At 59.3% G+C, this 16,907-nt stretch overlaps 1 protein-coding gene across 1 annotated transcript in view; it reads right to left on the reverse strand.

Annotated features, from left to right (window-relative positions):
- Nucleotides 1–12,471, reverse strand: part of GFRA2 (GDNF family receptor alpha 2) — a 70,979-nt gene extending 58,508 nt beyond the window's left edge. The window contains exons 1-2 of the mRNA XM_045535328.1: nucleotides 12,162–12,471; nucleotides 6,414–6,497 (exon numbers count right to left, since the gene is read on the reverse strand). Coding sequence (XP_045391284.1) covers nucleotides 6,414–6,497; nucleotides 12,162–12,303 — 226 coding nt within the window. The 5' untranslated portion in view covers nucleotides 12,304–12,471. The remainder of the gene's footprint in view (nucleotides 1–6,413; nucleotides 6,498–12,161) is intronic.
- Between the last annotated feature and the right edge of the window lie 4,436 nt (nucleotides 12,472–16,907).

Genomic DNA, 16,907 nt, shown 5'->3' on the forward strand with positions numbered 1-16,907 from the left:
CCGCGGGCCTCCCCCGCCCGCCGTCCTCAGCGCCCCCACCTCATGGCAGGGCTGGAACGTCACCACCTCACTCTCCTTTCTTCTGCCAGGCAGCCCAAGGGAAGGGGGCAGAATGCAGGTACAAAGGCTGGGACATCGGCCTACGTGGGGCCAGGGCACTAGGGGGCAGGTCCAGGGAAGGCAAGGGACCCAGCAGCAAAGCCAGACCCAGTCCTCCCCAGCCCCCACCAGGGCCATGGAGCCCAGGGAGAAGTCTGTCCCCAACCAAGGGCAGCCCAGGCCCTCCCTAGGGACCCAGCCCCCTAACCAGGCAGTCACCCCAAGCTCTGTCATGAAGCAGTCCTGGGCAGGAGCCTTAAGGGAGGAGAGGCCATTGTCCTGTCTGCCACAAAGGTCCCTGTTTACTGTCCCCTGAGCCCACCAGGCTCAGAAGACTTGGGGCTCCTTCATGACCCCAAGCTGGGCCAGGCCTCCTAGCCATGATGCTTCCAGAAATGTCATTCCCTGATCCCTCTCTCCTCTTCCAAGACTTCACTGATTTCCCCAGGCACTGCGGGTCACTGCCTCCCCGAACTCTCGGGGCAGCACTCGGTCTACACCACCACTGACAGTAAGCCGCCTACCGGGTCTCTGAGTGGGTGTCTGCCTGCCCCACTAGACAGCAACCACATGGGTCCGATGTATCTCACAGCAGAGGCTGGCGCTGTCTCTGGAACACACGGAGTGATCCATGTTTACTGAACAAAACACTCCTTTGAGTCCAGCCCCTGCCCCGCTGTTTCCATGAGCACTTCCCGTTCACCCCAGCCAGGAGGGACCTCTCCTCCACAACAGGCAGCACGCACACAGCACCTCACATTGCTTAGCACACCCACCAAACCACGAGCTGTCTCTAGTCCCCGGGCAGTGACACCAACCGCCACCCGCTGGGGAGCTGTGTGCACCCGGCGCCCTGGGAGGAGCTGCCTGTGCACCGCCCCCCCTCCAGTTCAGCAATGGAGCTGAACTGCTCCATTTTACAGATGAGAAGGAAGAGGCTCAGGGACCAAGCGGCCCTGAGGTCACATAGCTGGGAGGGCAAGGCCAGAATTCAAACCTAGGACTAGTAGCCTCAGAGTCCACATTCCGCCCACCACTCCAGGATGCTCTGTGGCTACACGTTAGGTACAAAGCCAGGCACTAGGTAGGCACCCCAAGGATGTGGAGGGGAACAGACACGCTGGACACAGACAGACAAACACCCACAATCACACACGTGACCCCAGCACGCAGTGTGAGCACCATGATGAAGGACAAAGTGCCCTGGCACCAGGGGAAGGTGATGGCCACTCCCCAAGCACATGCAAGGCTTTGTGGCAAGGGGCAGGTGTGAGCACTAGTTCCCTCCCCTCCTGGGCTCCCAAGAAGGAGACCACTGGAGCAACCCCAAGAATGTCCCCGGCCCACCCCAGGGGCTTGCTGGCAAGCCAAGGTCCCATCCACCTCCAACCCACAAAAGGCCACTGAGCCCAGGCCTCTCTCCAGCCCCCTCTGTCCCTGCCCAGTCACAGCCTAGCACACAACAGCCAGTACCACCCAAGACTCCTGCTGAGCCCCAGGGTCCCACTGCCCTCTGAAAATCACCCAGTCACCTCCACCCTAGCCCCCACCAAGCATGATCCCAGTGTGGGTGTCAGCCTCACGTCACCAAAGGCAACACAACATTTCCACTTCCGGAATGCCAGGTTCTAGGCAGGCCCTGCCACCATCCGCCACCTGCCCTTGGAGAAATCACTCTACCATCACTGTTAAGTAGCTAACGTAGCTCAGGGCGGCATGCCAGGCACTAGGCCAAGCACCCACCTGCACTCTCTCATTTCGTCCTTACAAACCCGAGCACGTGGGGGTTTCTGTCAGCCCCACGCTGGGCAAGAGGACACGGGGTGGGGGGCGGGGGGGCCTATGTGGTGACACTCACCTAAGGTGCACACCAGGCAGGACTGGAACCAGGATTTGAGTCCCATCTACCTCTGCCCTGTCTCTATGGGCCTCAGTTTCCTTTTCTGTCAGGCAAAGGGATGGACCTGCATGATCCCTAAGTTCCTTCCCAACTACCGAAAATCAAAAAGACATTTCTATAAACACGCTCCATGCCCGTGCCTCTGGCCACACTCGAGTGGCGCACCCCGGCCCTGCAGACGCAACGCCGTGCCCCACACCTGGAATGCAGAGGCAGCGCCTGATGGCAGCCAAGGCCACGTGCCCCCCGCTTCTCCCTGGCCCCAGGGGCAGTGAGGGGCACCGCTGCCCAGCCCACCCAGTCCTTTGCATCCCGCTATGATGTCCACGCACTTCCCTCTCACTCCACGCAGGGCCACACCCCTGCAACTCCACGTCACCTTCTAGGACCTCCTTCCTAAAAGGGCAACCTCTCTCTGCCTGAACCATCTCTCCCTTCTTCTCTGCCTCTGTCCACCCTCTCCTGCCTCCCCACGTGGGTCCAGCTGGAAGGCAGCGTTCGCAGGCTCATGGAGCCTGGGGACTGGAACTTCAGCTCCTCAATCCCCAACCCCCAGACGACCTCCCACCTCCACCAGACACCCTCGGCAGACGGAAGATGACTGACCGCGCCAAGCCTAGCTCAGGCCCGACACGCAGTGGGCGCTTTGCCTACATCCATTCGCACTGAGTCCTCCTAGTGGCACCACACACCCGTCTTACACACACAGGCACCGCAGCTCAGAAAGGCCACAGTGAGGCCCAAGATCACACTGCACTGAGTGGACAAGCCAGGATTCGAACCCAGGACTGTGTGACTCAAGGCTGGCACTCTTCCACGCACCTCCCTAAACACTCTGTTTCATATTCAAGGGCAGTTTGAATTGCTAGAGACAGGACAAAGCTCATTTCCTCTCCATGAAATCCCTCTCCCCATGCGTAAGGGGAGGGTGGGGCATCTGGGTCCGGCCAACAGTACCGGAGCCGTGCCTCAGGGCACAGCCAGATTGCTCCCCGCCTGGGCCTGGACTCAGGACTAGCTGAGCCATCACTGGACAGAGACTGGGTGGGACTGGGCAGAGAAGAGGGGAGAAGCCGCCCTGCCCCAGGGATCCTGGCAGTTTGCTTTGCCAACAGAGTCCCCGTAGGGCTTTCCAAGAACCCCAGCAGGGAGACAGGCAAGGGACAAAGAACACACATTCCAAGGGGGCTCGCTAACAGGACCCCAAATTCGCAGACAGGGATTGGCAAAGAGGTAGCAGCAACTGAGTCCCAAAGACACAGCCCACAGGGGGCCACCAAGACTCCATGTGCCCCCCCCACCAGAGTTTCCATGCAGAGATGGTGGAGGGGGCAGCCCAATTTGGTGTGTGGGAGTGGGGAGGGATTCCCCACCAATTTCACACACTCCTACAGGGTGGTAGCTTTGTAATCCCAGAGCACTAGAGCAGGACCTTGGGTCACCCAGGCCAAGACTCCCCCAAAGCCAGCGTGCCACACACAGGTGAGTGATGCGTGTGCCCAGGAACTGACCCCTCAGCCCACAGGGCAGCCAGGTGGGGGCCCGCGATGGCCTGAGCGCCAAGCTGGCCCACTCACCTGCCACATCCCATGTTCCTTGTGCCTTGGTGGGACACAGGGAGGGAAGCAGAGCTCTAAGCTCATGGTGTCACTCTTCAGATAAGAAACATAACGTCTAGAGCATGGAAGTGACCTGCCCAAGGCCCCACAGCTGGTCCCTGGCAAAGACTGCACTTGAATTGGCCGTGCAGCTTCCACTCCCACTGGCTTCTTATGCACTCTGCACCACGGCCCCCTTGGTTTCTTGGTGGCAGGGCCACCAAGGCCTCCCCACCCAGCTATCTGCCCAAGTCTCCCCAGACAGAGCCAGCCACCCCCCAACTCCAGGGTGCTGCTGCTGTGGGTGGCGAGGAGTCAACAGGGGCAACAAGGAGGGACCGTCACAGTCCCCAAAGCCCTGCCCCATGGTGGGAGCACTCCCAGAGCACAGAAGCCCAGAGTCACGGGGGGCTCCGTTATCACTGGGCAGCAGGTAAGATGGAGCTGACTCAGTGAGCTGCAGACCCAGTAATTTCCTCATTTGTCTTGTCAACATCCTGTCCCACAGAGTGTCAAGTCCATTACATAAAGATTTTCTGCTAGGAAGATACTTAAGTGTGAGCCCAGGAAGCAGCAGGGGCCAGGAGTGAGGGGAGAACCTCTGAGCGTCCGCATTCAGGGGCAAGCGCAAGTCATTTATTACTGGACGGAAACCCCACGGCACCTGTCCACGCAGCTCAGCTGGTCCGTAAGCTACAGCCCGGGTGGGACATGGGTACCCTGGGGGCTGCCAGGGCATCCCCATGACAGCATCCACGGGCCAATGACATCCTCAGCCTGCTTCTGCGCCCCAGAGCATCACGGCTGCAAAAGGAACAGTCCCAGGTGGATTTTCTATTTATTGATAAAACTCATCAGGAAATGTGAGGATCAGAATGTCTGTGCTACCAGCCCTAGCAGGCGGGCCACACTCACCGTAGAGCTAGCACAGTCCCCACAGGCAGGGCCAGGAGGGAACCTGCTGTGACCCCAGCACCTCTGCCATGACCCCCTGGGGGGTTACGATGCTGAGAGCGCAGGGCAGAGTGCTCAACACAACTCACTGTCTTTGAGATCTCCACTTGCCACCACCCACCACTGCCAGCGCCCACGGCCATGCCAGACAGCCACCCTCTGGCCAGTGCCTCCCTCCTCACCGGCATCCAGGCTTTCTCCAGCCAGTGACACTCATATCACCGCTGTTTCAACCTCCTAGAGCAGGGGTCCCCAACCGATGGTGAGTGGTATAATTTTTTCATTATATATTACAATGCAATAATAATGGAAATAAAGTACACAATAAATGAATGTGTATCAATCATTCTGAAACATCCCCCCCTTCCCCGGTCCGTGGAAAAATTGTCTTCCATGAAAACGGTCCCTGGTGCCAAAAAGGTTGGGGACCGCTGTCCTAGAGCACGTGTTTTCCGTGGGAGGGGAGGGTGTCACCTCAAGGGAGCAAAAGTTGGTTCCTGGGTAAGCAAAAAAAAAAAATAGATATTACAATGGTTTATGGCCCTCCAAAACTCGGCCCTTAGTGACAAAATTATATTCCTTGGTATTTAATTTCTCTAATTAGGGAGAATTAACTTTTCTCCTTGGGGGAACAAAAATGAAAAAAAAAATCGTTGAGAAACGCTGCCCTGGAGAATTCTTCATTTGAAACAGCTCGGGGTCTCGCTGGAAACTTTCCCACGGTTCACAGTTGAGAGCAGCGGTTCTCAGCGGGCAGTGATGTGCTTCCAGGGGATACTGGGCACTTTCTGGGGACAGTTCTGGTTGTCACAACTTCCGAGGGTGCTCCAGGCATCCAGTGGGCAGAGGCCAGGGATGCTGCTGCACATCCTACAATGGGTAGGACAGTTCCCCCCACAAGAAAGAATTGCCAAAAACGTCAATAGTGCTGCGCTGAGAAACCCTGTTTAGAGCAATAGAAACTTCAGCAGATTCCAAAGACGGCCGCAAACCTGCCCGTAAACCTGGGACCTGTAAACAGGCCCCCTGTGCTCAGAGATCCCGGAGAATGTCCCCACTCTGGCCCCCTTGAGCCCCAGTGGCAGCTTCTGGAAGAGCTCACCCCACCGCACAGAGCAGTCCCAGGCCTGGAAGCCCCGCCCCTGTGCCCAAGCAGCACAGGGTCTCCCAAACGCCAGAGGGAACAAGGCCAAGAGGAAAGAACCACAAGGCTCATCTGGCTCCTACACGTGGACCCTGGCAAGCAAAGCTAGAGCTCGACATGGCCTTTCTCACTCCCAGGGCAGACCAGCGAGGGAGCAGCCCGGGGACGGGAGTGCCCCCAGCAGACGCTTTCCCCGGTGTGGTCCAAGAAGCAGAGCCCTCACGGGAGAGGCAAAACCCAGAGCAGAACAGAGTGTAGCAACACTCATAGGACCAACGACCACAGCTAGCACTGACTGGACGTTTATGACCACTGGCCATTTAGACCTCACACCAATCCACCAAGGTAGGAACCGTTACTCTCCCCATTTCACAACTGAGGAAACTGAGGCACAAGGAGGTTAAAAGCTAGAAGAGCTCCAAAGCAGGAGAGCCAGGGAACTGGGAAGAAGGAGCAAAAGCTAGAGAGGCAGGTGACATGGGGTTTCAGATTTAAGGCCTATTCCATGACAGCCGCCATGCCGGGCAATTTCCATAAACACTTCGCTCCATGCAAGCACCTAGGGAGGTAGGCGTCATGGCCTCCTTCTTTACAGAGGAGGAACCGGAATGTTCAGGAACAAGCTGATGAGCAGGAGAGCCAACAGACATGAAGGACACCCGAGTCCCTCTACCACGTCACAGGAGAACTGGCCGAGGGCCGGCGCGAGCCCGCTTACCTGAGAAGATTGAAGCAAGCCTGAAGATGTCCGACAGGCGGGAGGTCACAGGCTCGTAGGGTGAGGCTTCGTAAAACTCCTCACCTGCAAGAGAGAACCGCCATCAGACACACGCCCCTCCCGCGCAGACTGGCTCCCAGCAGGTAGCGGATCTGCCCAGGGAACGTGCCGCTGCTGGGGCCGGGCTCGTGCTGCCAAGGAGGTGAGAGATGGGGCAGCCCTTCCCAAAGCGAAAAGGGCTGTGCCAGGCGAGTCAGGAATGAAATGTTTAATATTTCACATGGGGAGGCATTTCTCTCCAGCTACAGGAGAAGCTCCCCCTGGTCAGAACTGCCTGACACTTCTCTCTCGCGACCTCCCTGTGTGACCAGCCCTCTCTGAAGGACTTCCAGGAGGCCGGCGCCACCACAGGATTTGGAGCTGAGGAGTCCTCCACCATCACTCGGTACAGCTTCCCCCTTTCACAAGAGAGGGCTCGGAGGCAGCCCAGAGAGGCGAAGCAACCTGCCTGAGATCACACAGCTCCTCCCGGAAGAGCCAGAGCTAGAGCTGGTCTCCTGCCTCACACAGCTGTCCAATCCCATCACACCACGTCGGCTCTGCCCAGGTCACTAAGGACACAGTTTCCTCTTTGTTTCCCATCATGTCACCAGGAGGATCTTGCTGGAGGGGCTAGAAGTCTCTGAGTGGGTGGCCTGACCCCCAGCTCCTGTCCCCCTGACCCCCTCCCTGAGGTCCCACCTGTCCTCCCCACACCTGCCAACTCTTCAGACCTGTCTCTGAGGCTTTGAGGGGGCATCAGAGGCTCATGCATGGAAACACAAATGAGCGACAGGAGACAGATGGCCCAGGGCTGCCCTACAGACCCCCACCTCCTCATCGGGAATCCCACTGCCCTCGGCCAGCGCCTCTGCGGGAAAGGAAATGGCCTCTGCAGACGCTACCGGTGAGAAGAAATCGATGGCTGATCACTCGGCCTGCGTGTGTGTGGCAAGGGGACAGGCAGACAGGTGACCAGAGCCTCACATCCAGCCAGGGCCCAGCACCAAAGACAGGCACCTAAGGGGGGCACAGGTGCAGCAGCATCCAGGGGGTGCCCGCAGTAAGCTGCCACTTGTCCAGAAGTGGGACAGGCCCGAGTGTCCTCCTGGAAGGGGCTCCTTCCTGTGGTCACGTGGTCACCCAGAGGTGAGTACTGGAGACTCTGCTAGGCCCCTACTGGCTCAGGAAACAAGGACTCTGTCTGCTATGCCCCACAGATCCCCAGGAAAGGGGACAGACCCCCTGAGGACAAGGAGGAAACATATTCCCCCGTGAGAAACAGCCTCCACCCTTCACCGTACCTCCTGCGAGCACCCCTAGGCCCTGACACACCCAGCACACACAGTGGGTGCCCGGCTGGCATCTGTCGAGTGCCCAAACACCACCCATCCAGGGGCCTTCAGGCCCCGTCACCAGCCTGGATGATCTCAGAGTCCTCCACCCTGCCCAGTTAAGTGGTACTTAACTTAGACTCTCTGGAGAAACTTCTTGGGCTGGGGTTACCAGCCATCGCTATTTATTGGGGCTGAACAGCATAAGAACTTAGGAGTCACTTTTATAATAAAAATAATGTTATACTGTGCTTTCTATGTGCTGACACTACTGAAAGGGCTTTAGATACACTAACTCATTTCATCTCTTAACTGCTCTGTGAGGTGGGCACTAGTCTCCCTGTTTGACTGATAAGAAACAAAGAGCACAGAGACATTAAGTAACTTGCCCGAGGTCACACAGCTGGTAAGCGGCAGAGCCAGGCTTTAAACCCAGGCAGCTGGCTCCAGAGCCCAAGTGTTTCACCACTATGAATGCCGCCTCTGCAAATACCCAGCGTTACTGGAACCCAGTCATCCCTAAGTAAGTGCTGTTGTTGTTTCAGTTTTCTCAGGATCAGTCTCCTCCTGCCACCAGGATGGTCTCCCAGGGCAGGGCCCGGTCTTCCCCACTGCGTCTATGCCCCTGGGTACAGATCAGCCAGTGAAATGGACGAAAGGGCCCGTTTGGAGGGGCCCAGCCTCTCTGTAAGTCAGCTCATGCGGCAGAATTCAGCAGTGGGAAATCCCAAGGCCTGGGCCACTGAAGCCAGACCCAGGATGTCAGATTGTAGGACCGGAAGAAGCCTCTGCTGTTCACGTTGGAAAGACCAGGGGACCCTGGATGTCTTACCTTTGGCGAAGGCAAGAAACCTGGTCTCAAATCCCCCATGCGGCTGACAGTGACAGCCCACTGTGTAACACTGGCAGTGGTAATGACAGAGGAAGAAAACAGGCCTGGGGCATGGGACCTCCACCTGAGGCAGTGAAAGGGACCTGGATAAGGAGCTGGGGGCCCTGGGGTCCAGCCTGGGCTCCGCCACCAGCTTGCTGTGTGCCCCAGGGGAAGCCATCTCACCTCTCTATGCCTCAGTTTCCCTGACAAATGGGGGGTGGAATAGAATGACCCCCAGGTCCTTTGCAGGTCAGGCCCCAGGGGCTCAGCAGCCACATCCCCAGAGGCCACACTCCTCCCCAAGTCCGCTGCCACCACCGGCTTTGCACACTCGCCCTCGACTGCACCCTGGGAGCCAAGCCTCCGGGAGCGGAAGAGGGTGGAGCAAAGCCCTGTGTGCATCACACCCACCAGCAGGGCAGGGAAGCCAAGAATCCAAACCTGCAGGCGTCTCTCCCTCAGCCCCAGCCCCAAGCCGGGTTGCTAAGTGCTACTAAGGAACAGGGAGGAAGTACTTGCAGCCTCCCCCAGGCCTGAATACTTAACTCTCAGGTAGACCCTGTCACTGGCAGGAACAGGAACGCTACCTGCTGATCAAAGGCCTCCTAGCTTCCCCTGGGCAGCCCTGGGAAGAAACCACCTCTGGCCCCCAAGACCCAGGAGGCGTTAGAACCCCCTGGGGAGAGAAACGCAGGAGCCTTCGGAAGGAAGCAGCAGGGATGTGCTGTTCCAGGTGGGGCCCAGGGGAAGGGCCCCCCAGCCTGGATGCTGGCCAACGTGGGGACCAAGGCTTCTTCAGTGCTGTCACCCTTGAGGCACAGAGCAGGTGCTTAACAGGTGCAGTGCTCAGCACAGTAGGTGTTTGTTGAGTAAAGGAATGAATGAACCCTCCCAAGACCGGGAACCAGAGACGGCCCCCGGGTTGAAGAAGGGGCCTTGATGACCACACAGCAGCGTGCGGCTAAACACACATGACACCATCCTTGTTCCCTGGGCTCCATCAGCACGGTGCCCCCGTGCCCTGACGCAGGATGCCAGAGGGAGACAAGGACATGCAACGGCTGCTGCGCTGAGAGGCCCAGGTGCGCCCCTGCCCGGGCTCTTCCAGCTGCCAGTTCTCCGTCCCCTCCCCGTCCACCCTGCAGCTGGCCACTCCACACCCGTGGCGAGCCCACCCCTCCCTGCTGCCCTGTCTCCGTGGGTTGGAACCAAAGGCTGCCAGAAAGAAGCCAAGAAACAAAACCACCCAGCTCAGGAAGCAGACCCTTTCATGTTTTGTACGCCAGAGTCAGGCTCTGGGTGAAGACGGTGCCTCGTCTCAAGCAGAATAAAGCGTGTGTGCTTTATGGCAGTGAAGGTCTTCGTCTGTGCTTACTCTGGTGCTAGCAATCGAGGTTGCTAGGGAGAAGTGACCGCCTGATTCCTGAGGAATTACTTTGCTATTAGTGGTGGTGGTAATTGTATGAGCTTCTTGTTCCTATACACAGAGCGATATTTGAGCCACCGCAGAGACTGGCCCAGGTCCCCCTCTGCCGGCCCTGACACCCCAGCTGGTCTCCTCCTTCCCTGCCAGCACCCTGCAGGGGCTCACCCTGCCCCACCACGCGCCCTGGGCCCACCCCATCCCCACCCCAAGGGCACCATTCCACAAAGACCCTTCTTTCCTTCACAGTAGCATCTCCTTAGAGTGTAAACTGCTCAACTCCTTCCGTTTGTTTTCTCTCCTTCATACTAAAATCGTGAAAAGAATTGTCCACGTTCACCATTCCCACCCCCCAGCTCCCATCTGCTCTCTAACCTTCCCTCCTCTGCTTACCCTTAAAGGTCAATGGTCCCAAGGTCTGTCACTGCCCTCCTCCCACTGCGGTCGTGCCCTTGGCTCTGGTGACCATTGAGGGGCTGATGTGCACTCCTCAATCTCTCTCTCCTGGCCACTTCCTCTCCAGCCCAGCAGGGTGTGGCAGGCGAGAGGCACACACCCCAAAACAGGCCCACTCCCCTGCCCTCCCCACCAAAGCCTGGGCTGCTGCTCCTGACACACCTGTCACCCACCCAGGTACCCAAGACAGGAAGCTGGGTGCCCTCCGTGACTCCTATCCCCCACCCTCTCACCTTCACTCCATCAGCACGACCTGTGGATTCTACCTTCTCAATAGCTCTTACACCATCTTCTCCTTTCATGCCACTGCCCTGGCTCTGCCACCACTGTTCCTGGCCTGTGTCACAGCAGTGGCTTCTCAACAGTCCCCCAATCAACTCTCTTCACTGGAACCACAGAAACACCTCGCTGAAGCCTAGATCTGATCATCTCCCTTTGAACCCTCAGGCTCCCTCCCTGCCCACTGCCTCCATGTCCCTTCCACCCCACCAGCTACCATGCCGAGCACCTGCGGCTCTGCAAGCTGAGCTCCCTGCTCTGCCTGGGGTTGCCCCTACTCTGCCCTTCCTGCTCCCTCCCGAGAGGTCTGCCCTCCACGTGGCTTCTGGACCCCATGGCTGGCCTAGGCACCTTCCACGGGGCTGGAGGCCATGTGTGGGCCGCAGGTCCCACATCCCTTGGCAAACCTGCCTCCAAGTCCCAGGGCAGAACCTGGAACCCCACCCCCAACAATACCCCCATCCTTTCCCCGTCCAGACTGGGGTGTGGAAGGTTTGCACATTCTTCAGGAGGGTTGGCTGCCTCGGCTAGATATTCGTTTATTAGATCCACACAAGTTTATTGAGGGTGTACTATGTGCTAGGGGTAGGGACAGCGCAGCCAGCACAGCCTCTACCTTCACGGAGCTCATGGTTGGGGGTGGCGTGCAGACGAGTGAGGGGCTTCTGTCATCTACGGCATGACTGCTGTGACGGGGAAAGCACAGCTGCGATGTGGCATCAGCTTGGAGGGGCATCTAAGCCCTTGTCACCAAATGGAAAGAGCCCTCCTGGAAGAGGCAGGCTCCAAGCTGAGACTGAAGAATGAGTCGCTTACATAGGTGAGGGGATGCGGGAAGAGTGTGGGCAGTAGAAGGAACAGCACAGCCCCCAGCCCTGTGGAAGGTGCCTAGGCCAGCCACAGGGTCCCCAAGCCACATCTGGGAGCAGGGAGGGGGGAGCAGGAAGGGGGGAGTAGGGGCAGCCCCAGGCAGGGCAGAGAGCTGGGATGCACACACAGGCCTGCCCCATCTCCCACCTGGTTCCCACTTCTCCATCTGCCAGGTGACTCTTGCCTCACTCCTGGGCCTACTTCACATTGTCCCTGCTTGAGTCCCATGGTCCTGCTCCTGTCCCACCCCTGTTCACCTCCCCCTCCTCCAGCCTGTGTCCTCCTCCCACCACTTTCCTCCCCCTCCTCCAGCTGTCACCTCCACTGGTCTTTGTCTCTCCTGGCCTTCTCCTGGGTGGGGCAGCCACTTCCTCTGGGTTCTAGGCTCCCCTGGCAGGTAGAGGGAGCCCTCCCCCCTGAACCCCTGGCCCGCCACACACCCTCACCACCGCTCCATCCTGCCCCGGGCTCACCTTCAGTCAGCCCCAGGTGGATGCTCCAGTAGATCTGCAAGCACTGCAGCTCCTTCTTCATGCCCCGCTTGCAGCGGCAGTCGTACAGCGGGCTCTCCTGCAGGACCTCCAGGGCCGCCTGGCACTCCTTGTTGGCCAGCATGGTGTTGCGGTCCCGGCCTGCCAGGCACTGCCGCAGCGTGCGGTAGCGCGAGCTGCAGTTGGATTCGGCCGCGCACAGCTCATTGGCCCGGACACAGTCCACTGGGGGGCGCCAGCCGTGGAGCTCGGGGGCCCTGCAGGGAGGAAGGGCTGGCCAAAGAGCGGAGGGTCTCGTCTGGGTGGTGGGGAGGGAAGACAAGCGTGAAAGAGGGCCGCCACAGTCTCCCACCCAAGACGCAGGCCTGGGGGCTTGGGCCCTTCGCGGAGCTTCACACCCACTTCACACCAAGACAGACTGCGCACAACAGCCCTCCTCGCACCCACGGGAGAACGCAGCCTGTCACTCGCCCCTGGCTCTGCCAGTGTCTTTTCCGGTTTCCTGTCCGTTGCTCCTCAGCACGGGCCCTGGGCCTAGGAGCACAGCACAAGGCCAAGAAGGCCCTCGCCAAAAACCACAGACAGTCTGGGACGCCTGGAGTCCCGGGAAGAATGTCACAGCCTCAGCAGAGAGCTGGGGCCTGCAGGGCTTGCTGAGATGTGCAGAGGGGGGAATCGCACGTTAATACCGCCCAAGCCGCCCACGAACCCCAGCTCCAGCCAAGGCGCTGCGTGAAGCCTTGAAAGCAGCACAAAGTCACATGACTTTCAAAGCCTGTTAGGACCTCATGGAGACCAACCGTAGCGTCCGGCCCCCACAGTTTACCCTAGGGAAACTGAGACCCAAAGAAGGGAGATGACAACTCAGGTCACACATAGAGGCGGGAATGCCCCTTCCGACCCCTGGTCTACTCATTCTGAGCTGCTGGACTTTAAGAGAAGACAGGGAGAGACGAGCCCAGGGGGGAGGAGCTGCCCCTTTCCGGCCTCAGCACCCCCACACCTTCCAGGCCACTTCACGCCAGATCAAGACCTGAAAACTTGCCTTCCACGCCACAAGTTCCACCCAGTTCCTTCCAAAAGAAAATGCTTTGGGCAAGCCTGGGGAGCACCGCCATGTCCTCCCTCCGCACTTTCCTGTCTGGTCTCTCACGTTTCTCTTGCTGATGCCTCCCAAGAGGTCTGGCTCTCCGTCACCTTCACCTTGGTAGCCCTGTTTTCTCCTTCTCTCTCTCACCTCCTCTGTCTCTTTCTCTTTTTATCTCTTCTCCCCCGAAAGCCTCTCCCCCTCTGTCTCTCTTTTGTTTTTTTTCCTTCCAAAAGCCAAATAATAAATCAATTGCAAAAGAGAAAGCATGCCCATCCTCGGACCCTGGCCCCCCAGATGGAGCTGGCTTCTCCACCAACAGCAGCAGCCCCCAGCCCACCTTCCTTCTACCCGCTGCCCTGCGCGCCACAGAAGGGAGAGCTGAGGGAGAAACTGGGGGTGCAGGGCAGGGAGAGGCTCGCCTGATCCTTGCAGAGCCGAGCTCCCAAAATGGTTTCCTCTAGACACAGACGACATGTCCCCAGCCTCCCTCCCTGTCCTCTCCTGAGCCCCTAACTCCAGATCCTGCCCCAGGGAGAGCCCACACCATGGCCCAGAGCCACGACTGCCATTTCCAAGACCCAAAGAGTGGTTTGGGAGGCGTCCTCCGTTCCATCTCGCCCCAAAACATAATAAATCCCAGGCCAGAAGTCCCCTCCCCTGAATACCGCAGCATCCCCCCACCCCTAGCCTGAGCGGCCTCCCGCCCTCCCCTAGGACGCCCTGCTCAGGGGGGCGCTAGCGCAGGGAGACAGCGACATCTAGAGGCGGAGCGCTGCGCAGCGGGCCGTCCCTCCCGCCAGCCCCAGGGAACAGAATCCACTCCAGGTGATGCCGGGCAGGGGGCCCACCCCCAGGAGAGTGGGGAAGAGGAGCAGGGCAGGCCTGGGGTGGAGCAGGCCTCGGGGGCCAGAGCAAAAGACATGTCCTTCTCCCGCTGACCACACCTGTGCCCCAGAACAGGAAGGCTGGAGGATGTGGCCAGACTAAGAGCAGAGAAGAAACCAGCACGGAGGGGGAGCCCCCGCACCGGCTGGAGAGGTGTCCTCCACACGAGCTGAGGCAGCATCTTCCTTTCTCAGCTTCAGCAGATTCCTACCTCCCTGAGCAGGACCCGGGTGCATCTGGGCCCCCCAAGAGCAGCTGAGCCGATGTGGCCAGGCCTGCACCTGCTGCCCCCAGCTGGCCAGCCTACTGGAGCCTCCACTGACATCCTCCCTGCCACCTTGACTGAGTGGGGGCTGCGCTGTCAGAGGGGGACTGGGAATGGGACCTCCTAGCACCTTCAGCCTTCTGGAGGCTCAGGATTTACAGCGTGCATAAAGGTCAAGATGTTAGTCGGGGGGCAGGGGGAGTGCAGGCAATAAGGACACTCACTCTGCCTGCCCTACAGGTGGGGCCTAGAGCCCCAAAGGATGCATGATCCTTACACAAGCTCCCCTGCCAGAAGTGAGGGCTTCCCCCATCCTGCCAACTGGCACATGTGACCAGGGCAGGGACATGCTCTGCAAAAGGCCAAAGCATCCTTTCCCCAAAGTGTCCTTGACTCTTCTAGCCTGCCTCGTGACCCCAGAACCAAGCAAGCCCCGCCAGAGGAAGGAATCATGGTGACCTGGAGCCTTTAGCCAAGGATCCTGAGGGTAAAGGCCGAAGGCGCCCTGGTGATGTCTCCCGATCCTGAACCAGGAGAAAACATGGACCCATCAGAACAGATACAGGGAGCAGCTTCTAGAGACACCGGGGGTAGCGGGAACAAGAGACCACACAGAGCTACAGCTGCCCTCCTACGTCCAGTGTCCCCACCAGAGCCAGAAAGCCAGTTGGGAGTGGACCCCCGACCAGCCCACCAGCCCCTCCCAGTCACATACCCCAGCTCCCTCTATCCCTGGGTCTGCCGACACTGGAGGTCAGGATGGCTGGGCAAGAAAGGCCTCTCTCTGCACTAACAGTCCTCGCCCCCAGACCTCGCTCAGAACCTTGGGAGGGGCCCACCAAGGCCCTTGCCGCCAGCTGAACTGCCTCCCCGCCAGCAGAATTTCCACCCCGCTCCTTGCCAGAAAAAGGGCCCTGGGGCTGAAGTTTCCTCAACACCTACCCATCCCTGCCTTTGGACTGGCCTAACCCAGAGCTGCTCAGCCCAGCTCTGGAAAGGGACTTCTCAAGGGAAGGGGAACTGAAGGGCCAAGACCCAAGGGGATGTTGAGCCCCCTCCTCTCAACACTCAGCCTGCAGGGTCGCAGACAAGGGGAGGGGGGGACCTCTGACCATCCCCCCATGCACACGATGTCACACACACATACACACCCCCTATAAGCAGGACCCCCAAGGCCACTTCTGGGCAGAAAAGTGACTCCTCAGCCTCCTGGGCTGGAGAAGCCGACCTGCAGCACGGGGGTCTGGGCCTGGAAGGGGTAAGGGGCAAGGGCTGCTCTCCCCCAGCTCTCAGAAGGCGCCCACACCTGGGAGCCCTGCCGGCCGGGGGTGTGCAGCTCGGCAGCGGGCAATCTGGCTGCTCTGCCTGAAATACAATTTTCTTCTCTTCTTGGCGCTGATCATTCTCAGCCCCAGAAAGCTGGGTTTTCAAACCAGCAGTGGAAGAAAAGGTCAGGTTTTATAATAGCCCCTTCAGATTGAGAGTCCACTTGCTGGGGTTGCCTGGAAAGGCTGCAGATCACCATGGGCCCAGAGCACCTTCCAGATGCCCGCTCAGCCCCTCCCACCCCGGAGAGAAGAAGCTGCCTTGGGCAGAGGGAGGCAAGGCAGGTGGAGGCCACACCCCAGGGCAGGGCCTTGCCCCCTGGGGAACTCAGGCCTGGGGGGGAGGGGAAAGGGAGGGCGGAAGCCCTGGGTCCTGGGCTTGACCAGCATAGACATCGGAGACCGAATTTCCTCCCCAGGCTGGAGGGCGCTTCTTAGACCACACACATCTCTGTGACCAGCTCCTACCTCGCACTCCGGGCCTTCCCAGAGCCCCTCCTGCAGGACGCAAGGGTGCTCTCAGGACCCCACCAGGCAACAACCTAGCTCGTCTCTGGCCACACAGCAGGCCAGGGTGGCTGGAACAGCACCCGCACTGAAGCAGATGTGTGTTCCTCCAACACACACAGACACACGCAGACACGCACACACACCTCAGTTACCAGGTTCCCTAGATGGAGCACCTACTCCCTGGCAGCAGCCTCGCCTGGCACTCCGGGCAGCATGCAGCCAGCCAGCCACCCTCTGTTCCTCGCCTTCCCCTGAGACTGCTTTCTCTAGACTCCAGCTTGCCAGGCAGCTGGGATTTCTCGTAGCGTACAAGGGGGCGAGGGGCTAGGAATTCAGTGCGGTAAAGAAACTGTGGGGTCCAGGTGCCCCAGGCAACCCCTCCTCCCTGCCCTGGAAGGAGGGGGCTTACAGAACGAGCAGTGGTCTTTGTTCAGATTTGTTTTCTTCCCCCGCCTCCCACCCTCTTCACGGGAGGAAGCAAACTTTGGCCTCTCTCCCTCCCCTTCCCACCAGCCACGGGGTCCCCGGGCCCGGAGGTGGGGAGGGAAAGGCCGGGAGCGGCTGCTCACACCCGGCACGCCCTCCCACCCATCTGGCTCGGCTGGGGGAGCCTCTGGGAGGGAGGCAGGGCAAAGGGTGGGGAAAAACTTGAA

The sequence above is a fragment of the Lemur catta genome, chromosome 22 (genome assembly GCF_020740605.2).
Source record: "Lemur catta isolate mLemCat1 chromosome 22, mLemCat1.pri, whole genome shotgun sequence".
NCBI classification, from domain to species: Eukaryota; Metazoa; Chordata; class Mammalia; order Primates; family Lemuridae; genus Lemur; species Lemur catta.